General features: G+C 42.7%; 1 protein-coding gene across 1 annotated transcript in view; it reads right to left on the bottom strand.

Moving 5' to 3' along the window:
• The window catches only part of Ryr2 (ryanodine receptor 2), a 566,260-nt gene that overhangs the window by 173,580 nt on the left and 380,153 nt on the right, over positions 1-12,527 (bottom strand). The window contains exons 36-41 of the mRNA XM_075970222.1: positions 11,151-11,377; positions 8,353-9,157; positions 7,250-7,450; positions 4,274-4,379; positions 3,567-3,710; positions 1,001-1,274 (exon numbers count right to left, since the gene is read on the bottom strand). Coding sequence (XP_075826337.1) covers positions 1,001-1,274; positions 3,567-3,710; positions 4,274-4,379; positions 7,250-7,450; positions 8,353-9,157; positions 11,151-11,377 — 1,757 coding nt within the window. The remainder of the gene's footprint in view (positions 1-1,000; positions 1,275-3,566; positions 3,711-4,273; positions 4,380-7,249; positions 7,451-8,352; positions 9,158-11,150; positions 11,378-12,527) is intronic.

Here is a 12,527-nt window from a genome sequence, read left to right as displayed (position 1 = left end):
GGCTGTTATCAAACTCAGAGATATCCACTTGCCTCTGCCTCTCAAGTGCTAGGATTAAAGGTATACTACCATGTCTGGCCTGAATTACAATTCTTATGAGTATTTTTCATCGTCTTCTATGACTATACATTCCAGAGTTCTACAATTTTCTATATTTTTTGAACTTCATGCAATCTTCATTATTTTTATTTTTGCTACTATTTTAATTTCTTAAATTTTGAACCCTACCTTTTAATGATCACTGGGAAAAAATGAATAATTGTTTCACTCTTACTCATAAAGATGTAGAAATCAATGTTAACCCCTGATAATCATGAGATATAAACTGATGACACTGAATTATCAGAACATGGTCCCCCTTCTCCTCCTCCGCCCAGCATCCAATGGAAGGAGACAAGCTTTTGTTTTCTCTCCTGCTGGCACATGGTCATCTATCAGTGTTATAGATTTTAGTGTGTTTTTACATATACTTGTACATTACTGAGGGGTTGAAAATAACCTAGTTGCTATGTATCGAAAATACATTAGCATCTTAATCTGTCAAATTAGTGAACTTTTACTGATTATCAATTTTTAAAGTGTCGTACAATGTAAAAAAAAAGGTACATATCAATACATTCTGTGCAAATGTCTTCTGGATACAATGGGAGTACCATACCCATGGACTCTCAAATATTGTGATTGCTTGGATAAGACCTGCACAAGACCACATACAGCGTGGATGGGAGAAAGCTCATCAGAACAGAACCCCATACAGTATGGAGGAGCTCCATACAGTACTAAGGGATGGAGGGTCAATTTTCTTCAGGGATGAATCCCCTCACCCAGGTTGCCCATGACCCAGTGAGAAACTCTCTAATTTGATTTAAAAACTTAATTTCTAGGGAAGAAAATACTTGACATCATCCCATAATCCAGTCAGAGCTTTCTCATGCACTGCTACCTTGATGGAATGAGAAGACATGTATAAGACAAAGATTGCTATGGCTACATAGCTTACCCCAATCCACGGATCATTAGCTTCTCTTCTTCTTTGCCCATCCTCACACTCAGCAGAGATCGGATCTGACCAAGTGATGCAAGCAGATTGATGGTATCCTCCACAGAGACACCATTGATAGTGTAGGTCTTTGGCAGTGCCCGGACTAGACCCCCAATGCCATCATACTGTCGATGCAGCAACACAAACATGGCCCTCACCAGCTCAGGGTCCTCGATGACAGACTCTTGAGCCCACCGCACCATAGTCTCAGAAATCAATTGCTGGAGACTGGCTGTATGGCAGGTTTGTGCCAAGCAGTGAAAGAAGACACACCAGTTAGACGTTTCAACTCCATAATCACACAACCCCATACTGGTATCTCAAAAGTTAGGACACATTAAGTACACTTGAGATATTCTTAACAGAGTTATTTAAATATCTTCATTCTTTCCATAGAGATTAGATGCAATTTATTAAGGATGAAAAGCTATGCACTTCTGTCTAAGTAATAGTTCTTATAATTAAGATAAGTTGTTTCAAAGGTACAAGCTATTGTGGTTTGAATAAGAAATGCCCCTCAGAGGCTCATGAATTTGAACGCTTGGTCCCCAGTGGGTAACAATGTTTGGGAAGGTTATGGACCCTTCAAGGAGGTGGAACCTTGTTAGAAGAACTATGTCCCTGTAGATGGGCTATGAGGTTTTATAACCTGGTCGCACTTCCCGTGCTTCCCACTTCTTTCCGCTTTCTGTGCACAAGGAATGTGTTCCGATGATCTCACGCTCCTGCTGCCACACCTTCCACAGCACGATGGACTCTACCCCCTTGGATCTGTAAGCCCTAACATACACCCTCTTCCCTGATTTGGTTTTTTGTCAAGGTATTTTTATCAGAACAATAGAAACGTGGCAAAACTACTGCTCCGAGTCCACAAATCTATCCAAGAACACAAGGGGCCACACTTTTACTTCCATCCACGTTTTTTCTGATTCTCTTCCCAGGTTTGCCTCACTTCACCTTTAAAGCTCCACCATGGACAACTCAATGTGGTGCTTGGTTATCCAGCTATTCCCTCAAATAAGTGTTCTGTTCCATGGTTATGGTTTACAGAGAGATATGGTTTATAGCTTTACTTAAATTTGGATCTACATTGTCACTTAAATACCTCTGAAAGGATTTGATCATTCAGTTTTGACTATACTGAAAATCATTACGAGACTCTCTGTGGCAAAAGAGGCATCATTGGTCAATTCAAAGATAGTAGAATTTTCTAAATATCTTAAACTAAATGAAAGCATCTAACTTAGGTAGAGTAGATGCGGCTGAGAGGTAGTGAGGTGAGGCCTAACTTCTGTCATTTATACATCGGCTGGTGTTCAAATGAAGCTATTTATTTTGTGCCTAGATATTATTTAAGAAAAAGCAAATCTATCAATTTTACCCAAACAAAAAACAATGCAAAGAAATGTCAATAGATTCTCACACATCTCAAAATCTCAATTGCCATAATAACAAATAAAAGTCATAAATATGTTAGCACATTGACTCATTAGAAACTTAGAACTCTGGCAGAAGGTGGCCTGCCTCAATTTTTTTCATCTCTAAAACATAATTTTATGAATAATATTCCTATTTTTTGTCTAGAAAGACCTGTTCCTAAACCAGTGCTGTACCTTAAAATTGGTAGGATCTTAGAAACTCATTGGTAAGAATGTGGATCTAATGGCTCTGGTCCATAACCCCTTCAGGAGTAAGGCATACTTCTGAAGAGCTCCCGGTCCAGCAGGGCTGGCTTATTTGGTTCCAATGACCAGCACCACTATTCTTGATCAAATAGTATATAATTAACCACAACTGCATACCTTAGAAAAGGTTTCAGAATCAAAATTAGTTATAGTTACAGATAACATCTATTAACTTTAAAAGGAAAAGTTTAATTTTATACAATCATTTAAAAATCACATGCAGTATTCACCAATGAAGTCTAAGGTATCCCCTTTATAATTTCTCTGTGTGTGTGTATATCTGCATACATGTTCACATGTGTCTACATGTACATGTGGTAATGAACATGGACATGATTGGAGGCCAGAGGCGGATGTTGAAAGTCTTTCTGGATAATCCTCCACTTTATTGTTTGAGTCGGGGTCTCTCAAAAGCTTGGAGCTCACCATTTCGAATAAACTATCTGGCAAACAAGTCCCAAGGGTCCCCCTGACTTTGCCACCCCAGCACTGGGGTTCTAAGTGTGCACTGCTGCTTGTTACATGGGTGCTAGGGATCCAAAATCAGATCTTCATGCTTACAGTGCAAGCATTTTGCTAACTGAGCCACCTCCCAAGCTTCCTCTTGACAGTCTGTGACCAAGTATGTAAAATGTGAGCTATGCAAGGAGCCCTTGACAATGCAGTTCTCTCTCAAGCTGGGCCTGTGAGCTCAGCAGCTGCTACTGTCTACTTCTGGGTTCGACAAACACTAATGCTGATCTCAGGAAGTTAGTGCCTCCTAGTGAGGATAATGTTCATTCGCAGGAAGAATAAATATCGTGGCTGGGTACTGGACCAGGGCCCTTTCAAATGCTTACAGGGCTTTCTGGAGTCGCTTGCAACTGGTTTTTCAGCTTGTTTCTTCTTCAGGTAGGTCACCTTTTCTACCAGGGACAGCAAACGTCCTCTGATTGTTAAGTCATTACTTCCATCCAGGGATCCATCTTCATCCAGCTCAATTCCTGGCATAAACAGCAGGGGGAGCAGAAAAGGAAACCCTTTGAAAACAGTACATAGTTGGGAGCTATCTCGGGCTCTTCTGCTTTTCCATCCTCAGCTCCCAGCAAGCTCTCAGGCAACTAGCACCACCTATTAGACTATCTTGCCCCTGAGCACTCAAAAATAATTCACTTCTCAGCATCGCTCCCTCCTTTCTCTTCTTCCCCAGTTCTTGTTATTTCAAGACCACTGACAACCAGGACACATTCACACTGAGTGGAGAACAAAAAGGCACCATCAGGAGTAAAGATCAATTCTGCTCTTTGCCTGACCTTTTCAGCATCAGTGATTTTGGAAACTATTTGCCAGAACCTCTTATCCTACCTGTCTAAAGGCATAAACCTGAGCAAGTCAGCAAATATCATTTCTGCAATTTTTTTCAGGTTCTTACTTAGGTTCTGGCCCTGACTTCTCTCAGCGATAGGTTGTGACCTGGCAGTGTAAGCCAAAGCCAACTTCTTCAAAGTTGCCATTGGCCAAGGTATTTGACACAGCAACAGAGATTATACCAGAACAATGAGTTTACCACAGTGAGTCATCAGATCCTCATGGAAATCCAGCAGTTGGTCTCGGATTTCCTCAGGACAAGGACATTCACTTTTGTCATCCTTAAAGTTGAGAAGCATGTTAATCTGGAAGAGGAAAACAGCAAGAGAGGAAGAACAGAAGGGGTGGAGAATTTGAATTCAGGAGCATTGAAAATCACATTTCTCCATCCACAAACAACCCCCTCAGTAAGTCAAAAGCCACTGTCCACCCTTCAGTCCAAACACCATCACAAAATACGTCAACCCCTCCTGGACGTAGTGGCTGGAAAACAGTTAAAATCATTTAGACTCCTCCTTAGGGCTACTGAATTTTAGACTCATACACATCGTTATCTTTAACTACAGGTATTTTAGAGGCTGGATAAATGGCTTAACAGGTAAGAATTCTTGCTGCTTTTCCAAAAGACCCTACTTTAGTTCCCAGTGCCCCTATCAGGTGGCTTATAACTTTCTATCACTCTCCAGGGGATCTGACACCTTCTTCTAGCCTCCATAGACACCTGCTCACATGAAGCATACATCCACTCACTCACATTCACATGAAAATCTTTTTTAAGTATTTTATTATATTCTTCACAATTTATTATGCTCTACACATCCATTATTTTCCATCACTGGCACTTTCTGCATATTTTAAAGAATGCTCTTGAGAAGGATACAGATTCAAAGAGGAGAGGTCTAAATACAACAGAACCGCCGTATAATAGACAGCTAGGCTGACACTGATATTCTTGTCTCAGTCAAAACGCAAGACACTTCCTTCCATCTGCTCGAGTCTTAGTACTAAATATATTAAATTGACAAATGAAGATAAGACAGCGTGGATGTTCTCTTATATTTTCCTTTTGAAAAATTTCAAAGTTTATGGTGTGATTTTATTACAGATCAGAGATAATTACAGATTCATATGCTCTTCTGAGAAAATAATCAGGAGAGACCATGCATGCCTTTTTGTATAACTTAGCTGCTGATGCCAGCACTTGCCAGTTGGGGAGAATTCTGAAGTCTTATCTCGATTCATGTCCTCTTAGTTCCCATTTACAATAAAGTCATCTTAAAATTCTCCACAAGCCCAGTTAGAACCATAAAAGACAGTTTCATAATACCTATTTAGCCCTTGACTCCCAAACAATATTTGGATAAATCTGGGGGAAAAGAAAATGTGTTTTTATTTACGTGTAGGCTAACACTTTCTACTGTTCCTTTCCCTTTTCCTTTCTGACTTTCTCTAGTCTCTTCTGCCATTTTCTGTTTTTGAGAAAAAAATTCATTAGCTCTTTTATAGTATTTCCAAGATAGTTCAATTCCCATAACTTCTGTGTATGTGGGGGTGGTTGTTGTGTGCAATTTCAGAAGAGGACATCAGATCCCCAGAGCTGGAGCTGTAGGTGGTTGTGAGTCACTAAATGTGGATGCTATAAACCAACCATGGGTCCTCTGGAAGAACAGCAAGCGGACTTAACCACACCACCATCTCTCTGGCCGCTTCTCTCATTTTTAGTGTCAGCTGTTCACGTCTGTCCTTCCCACAGCATGTAGAAGTCTGAGCTGACAGGTTTTCCTTCAATGGTTGAGACTCACCTTCCACTTCAAGCTGGCCTCATCTTCTCTGATAACCACCTGCTAAGACTCAAGCTTATCTTCCCTCTACAACTAAAATTTCAGTTCTTTCAAGGCTTTTTCCTTGTCTGCAGTTTTCAGAAATTCAGCTGCAATGCGCAGTAGTGTAAAACACTCCAGGTTTTGCTGCTGGGGGCTTTACTGGCTTTTTAAATCTCTAGTTGCACAGTCATTGAGGAGTGGTTCTCAATCTGTGGGTCATGACCCTTCTTGGGGTCAAACGACCCTTCCATAGGGGTCACATATCAAATATCCAGTATATCAGATATTTACGTTATGATTCATAACAGTCGCAAAATCACAGTTATGGCATAAAAATGAAAATAATTTTATGGTTGGGGTTCATCACAACATGAGGGTCTGTACTAAAAAAAGGTAACAGCATTGGGAAAGTGGAAAACCACTGCCTTAGAAAATTTCAAATTTTAAGACATTTTCTTCTTGTTGTCTTTTGTTTCTTCTTCTGCAGCCCCAAACCACCACCGCAAAATCCTTTGTCTCCGTTTTCTCTCTTCTCTCTTTTCCTCCGAGGGACTCTTCTGTGCGGACCTCTACCCAGTTAGAACGGCACCTTCTGCCCTCCCCATTATGTTCTCCAGCCTATTACTCATTCCAGCTACTGTGTTTTTCAATCAAGAATGCCATGGGTTCTCCTTTGTCCTTTACTGAGATCCCTCTGCTTTTTCCTATCTGGGAAGTTTAGTGAGAGTCGCTTTGTCATGATATTAAGAGCTGAAGTCTCAGTGTTGGTGTTTCCTGTCTACCTAGTCCTCTCCTGGTCAAAGAAGAGATTTTTAATTGGAATGTGAGTGTTCTCAATATTATGCAATGAACTCTGGATTTTTCTCAGACTCCCATCTTAGCCAGCTTAATCTGACACTAGCCAATGGAAGACACGGAGAAAAGGGCCCTATGACTACTGGCCATTTCTTCTACAAGGGTGCCAAAAGACAAAGTTTCTAGTGTCTATTTCTAGGAAAGGAGGGTTTCTACCATTAAAGGTGAGCCAGGCCAGTCAAAGTTGACCCATCTCTTCTGGTTGAACATTGTCATTATCTGTGGAACCTCAAGTGGTGGCAATTGTGGATTGGCTCGAAAAGGTCAGGATGCAATACTGGATACCTTTTAGCAATTAGTTACTTACTTATCCATAATATGCCATTAATCAATTAATATTAGTTTAAAGTAACCAAATAGATTCTTTTGGTGAAACTGAGAATACTGACCAAATGAACTTGGCTAATTTCAGCAGAACAGAAAAGAAAAAACAAACACTCATAATTTATTATATAGTTTTATAATGTACAGATCCTAAAAGCTTTGCACTATGGTACCTGCTCTTGGGGTGGGGACCGGAACTCCTTCGTTTTCCGCGCAGTGAGTGCAGCAGACATGTTTAAGGCTTGCATAACTTCATTATATCTGAACCGTTGATTGTCTTGAAGCTTAGCTACAAAGTCATCTGAAAAGGCTACTATGGCTTCTATCCGGTGCCGAACCTGGCAGTCACAGAGGTACTGAAGCAAGAGGCACATCTGACAAGACAGTTTAAAAGACATACCATTAATAGTTAATGGATATCAAGCCATAATTGGTGTCAAACATTGTTAGTTGCTCCCTTCCCTCCTTTTCATCCTCCTGGCCTCTCCAGCCTCATGCTGCATGCAGGGCTGTCTGCCGTGTATGTGAGGCTCCTGGTACCTTCCACCAAATCTCTCTGACTCCCACTCTGGAACTCCAGCTTCTCTGCCTGACCTCACTTAAAACCACTACCTACAAAGACCCTTCCTTCCCTTTCTAACAGAAATCCCAAAGATCTTTCTTCTAGCAAGTCATCTTTTGCTTCAGACAATTTGATGGATTTTTGGCAATGCTACATTAAAATAAAATCACAAACAGGTAAAAACTTCCCTAGAGCCTGTGAATGTCTGGAAGGCAGAACTCATACTTGAGTCTTTCTTCTGCACCAAACACATGGTCCAGAATACAACCTCTATTGATGCTGACTAGCTGATGAGTAATGCCAATGACTCAAACATTAAATCTCAAGCACCAAAGAGGCATGGATTAAGCAGCCTCCATAAACCTTGATGAACACAAAGCCAGGCAGTGTTTCTAGACTCCTTACATCCATGCTGGAGGAGGAAATTCTTGCTTTCTAAGAAGAGGTGCACATGCATGTTCTAACATGAACAACAGCAGAGCTAGGAAGGAAAGGGGACGCTTGTGCCTCAAATCCACACACAACTAAATATCACATGGGAAAAACACTTATGCAGACGCATGGGGAGACACACAAATAAATGGGTAGTTAATGTGCTGGTGAAGAATGGAAGGTAGATTTGTAGAGACCAATACAAAGAGAGAGGAAGACAAGTGGATTTCACTACTTTAACACTGAGCAGTTCTGAAAGTCCCTCCGTTTCCCCCCAGTTACCTGTAGTTTAACTGGCTCGGGGAGTTTCATCTGGAGCAGGCCTTCCTTGGGTCTCTTGCCCCCCTTGGATTCTTCTTCACCCATTCCTTCCAGCTTAGAGTCTTCTGCACTGATTTCCTTCTCTGGGGCTCCTCCTTCCTCCTCTGGAGAGGCAGCTTCCTTAAACACACTGGGCTCAATCAACTGCAGGATGTGTTTCAGATCCTCATTGTGAAAGACACCCATAATGAGCAGGGTGTAGAAGAGCTTGATGAGAGGCACAAACAGGAACTCGGTGGTCCCACCCACAGGGTCCCGCGCATGGAGGCTGCCCTCCTTCACTGCTTCCGTGAGCATCTGGATGGTCTTGGCCTTGAGGATGTCCAGTGGAAACTCTGGACTGTACTGATAACATTCATTGCTAATGCTCACAAAACTAGGAGAGGAAAACTGCATCCGGGGCCGGAGAGATGTGCTGAGGCCGATGCCCGGGAGACCATGTTTCTTGTTCTCATTGGGGAAGAGGGTGATGCTCTTTGTCTCCTCTGTCATCGGGACAATGAACTCATTGTTCATCATGAGCCTGGCAGTGGCATAGGAGCTGAGGTGGATGTCAATGAGCAGGTCATAGTAGCCAGCACGCAGCAGGCCAGGCATGTACTTGTTCTCGATGGCATAGAGCAGCTGAGGTTCGTCCACATGGCTGCAGAGCGCATGGGCCACCCGATGATTCCCGAGGGCACAGACAGCCGAGTAGAGGCGGAGGGTGTGATAGTGAAACTGGAGCAACTCCTCCTGCTCTGTCAGTTCTAGGATGTCAACAGACCTGCGGAAGGGAGGAGAGAGTGAAGGGAACGGTTTCGCAGTATTTGTAAACCATTTCTAGTCAGCTTACACATTTTCTAACTAAGAGAATTTAAGCTGGACATGTTAACCCTGAGTTCATCTAGAATGCCCCTTCATCCTCCCTGGTAGTGAAACCGTGAGCATCCTTTCAGATATGTGTGTTTCAGCCCAAGCCTCGGACTCTCCAGTTCAGAGCTTGAGTATTATTGGGGAAGATTCCAGCTTTTCTTTTCCAACAGATGAACATGGTGTGAAAACAGAGAGCTTTACCTTGGACCATAGTGCTGCTCTATCTGCACTATGACCCTGACAGGTCAGCAATGGCTCAACAGAGCACTCGCCTCTGGTGTAAATTACTCGTACATCTTGCACGGACCCCAGCGTGACCAGCCAGAGCTACCTATGTTTCCACAAAGTACATGCATACAGCTCATGAAACAAACAATGTGAATGGCATTTTCCTCTTAACAAAATAAAAAGGTAACTGCTTGAACTCTTTTTTAAAAAGTATCTTATTTGTTCTTTCAGAATTTCATATACTCATGGGTGTGAAGGCACCCACTAAAGTGTGATAGACGTACAAGATATCACACCTTTAAATAAAACTGACTCCCCTTCACCCCCTAGTGACACCCTTCCCATCCATCCTGAAATGTTGATTGAACTGATCTCATGCGGGTCATGTGCAGACAGCCTCAGCTGCTGTGAGTTTGTGAGTGCAACAGTCGAGCCATGTGCAGAAGATCATTCTTTGTCCCAGGATGCCCGATTTTGGTTCCTATAATCTTTCTACCCCCTCTTCCGCAATGTTCCCTGAGCCTTGTAGGAGAGGTAATAAAAGTGCCTCTTTTGGAGGATGAACACTCCAAGGCCACATATTCTCTTCATCTTGACTACCTGTGATTCTCCCAACATTCCACCATGCACTGCCTTAGGAAGTTTCTCTGATAATGGTACCTTAACCCTGGATCTTTAGGTCAGATCACTTTGTTTCTATTAAACTAGATGGCTAGATGATACCTCCCCTCACCAACATCTGATGGTCTAAAACCCAGCCTTGTTCCTACAATTCCTTATAGACCACAGACTTGAGAAGAACAGTGCTGGGGGGTAGGGGAGTGGAATACAATAAGTCTCACCTCTGTTTTCAAGCCAAGTTTTCGCTTAATTTATTACCTAGTATTTTCACGTTACCTTGCACATAACTTGGTGCACAGTTTAAGAACTTCATCTCCTAACCTGTAACAAGTCACTAAAGTGAAATTACTGCCATTTGAGGGGAGCCACAGGAGAAGACTGGGGAACCAAAGAGTTTGGCACCTCTCTGAGTCTTGACATTGTCATTACTGCCTAGAAACCCACCTAAATTTGCTACTAAAGTACTCTCATTGTCTTCAGGTTTTTTATTCTTTAAGCTCCTTGGTCTCGGTTTTTCACGCATCTAAAATGAAGAATTTTATGAAGTGGTCCCTAGGATCTCATCCCCAAGATCTTCCAGTTCTGGATGCTACTGCTTCAGTCAGTCACATAGATAACAAAGTGGTTGAGAAATATACTTAAGCCTGAGCTACACAGGCCGTGTGTGTGTGTGTGTGTGTGTGTGTGTGTGTGTGTGTGTGTGTATGTGTGTGTATAGACGTTAGAAGGCCAGCTTTAGGTACCATTCCTCATGAGCCATCTACCTTCTATTTATTATTTTGAGACTTGGCTGGCTGGCCAGCTACCCCAAGAGATATGCTTGTCTCTCCCGCTCCATTACTGGGATTACAAACACAGACCACCATATCCATATTGGGTCTTTGGCACATGGGTTCTGGAGACCAAACCTTTACCTTTTAAATGTGTTCACATTTTACCTTCTTCCTGCTCCAGACTAAGCTTTTGAAACATGTTTTATTTCCCCAATCTACCCCTCATCCTGAAAGTCTACATCTTCATGCTGAATCAAGCAGTGATGGGCGCCTGGGGCTGACCTGTTCTCCTCAGGGATATGGAGGGACATGAACTGCAGAGGATCCAGACACTGCACCAGCCAGCCTTGGCGTTCACTGATTCGAGAGACATCCACCTTCAAGAACTGGTTGGGCATCCGGCTCCACAGAACATGTGACAGGAACTGTACGTGCAGACGTGGGGGGCACTGGGGCACGGGGTTTTTGTGTTCACTTTTAAACAGTCCCGCAGAGAGAGGCATCACATTCTAGAGCACGGAGTAGATAAAAGAAAAAGAAAGAAAAAGGTTATTGCTCATGTCACTTGGGGCTCTAACACACCGGCTACATAGGAAAGAGCTGGTGTAAATAAGAGCCACTGTGAATTAAGATTGTGAAGTTACAAAAAATAGATATTTGCTTAAAATTTTCTGAAAGAACAGATGGGAAAATTGTGAGGAAACAGCTGAAACTTCAGAATTTCAGGGCAGGGACACCAGTCAAGGGATGTGTCTTCCCATGTGTACCACGCAAGTATGATCAAACATGGGCTGTATCCATCAGGTTCCTTCGCAGAGCTAGTCCTAGAGGAAACTGGCAAGCCTTTAGGGTACCAAACACTCTTTTACTAAAGGATATTCAACTAAGTTCTCTTTCTCATCATCTCTCATCATCTCTTTTAAGTACACTCTATCTAACCTGCAGTGCACAGAGATAACTGTGTGGATAACCCATGTGTCTCCCATGAAAGTCAAACCTGACAGTAACCAGCACAGCTCATGCTTCCCCAACCTCGAGTGGGCTGTTTCAGCCAGCCTGACTTCCTCTAGCTTCAGATGGAAAGTTCTCTGCTCTGCTCCGATGTGTTTCTCCATGCGTGTTGTTTAGGTCTTTCCTGATTTCCTCCAACAGGAGCACTAGAAACAATGTCTGACCTGAGCTCCAGTCTCTCCTCCCTTTCCACAGCCTTGAACTGTTTTCTATAGATACTTTACTCTTGCTGCTATCTCTTATCCCCTCTTATGACTAGAAGAGAATACGGTTACTAAGGAGCTCAAAGGTTGTTTTAGACACTGCAAATATGTTAATGAACGAAGCAAAGAAAACCCTCGCTCTCTTGCAGCTTCTGTTTTGGAGATATAAAGAAAAGCAGGAAGGGCGGATATGAAGGAACCCCAAGACAGAACCAGGAAAGGGGGTCAGGAGCACAGGAGAGAGGAAGGGCAGCATGGGGGAAGGGAGACAGGCCATGCATGTCAGCTGGTTTTAGAGGTGGGAGGCCGTCATCAGGTACCTGATCTTCACCCTTAAGTAGTAGGGTGCTCTGACCTGACTCATGATATAAGCGGTGAGGGTCACTCAGACTACTGTGACAAGCAAAGAGCAAGGATAAAGGAAATCCCTGGGACTCAGAGCAGG

This window comes from Microtus pennsylvanicus, chromosome 4 (assembly GCF_037038515.1).
Source record: "Microtus pennsylvanicus isolate mMicPen1 chromosome 4, mMicPen1.hap1, whole genome shotgun sequence".
NCBI lineage: Eukaryota > Metazoa > Chordata > Mammalia > Rodentia > Cricetidae > Microtus > Microtus pennsylvanicus.
Note: the sequence above shows the minus strand (reverse complement) of the source record. Positions and strands in the feature narration are given on the sequence as shown.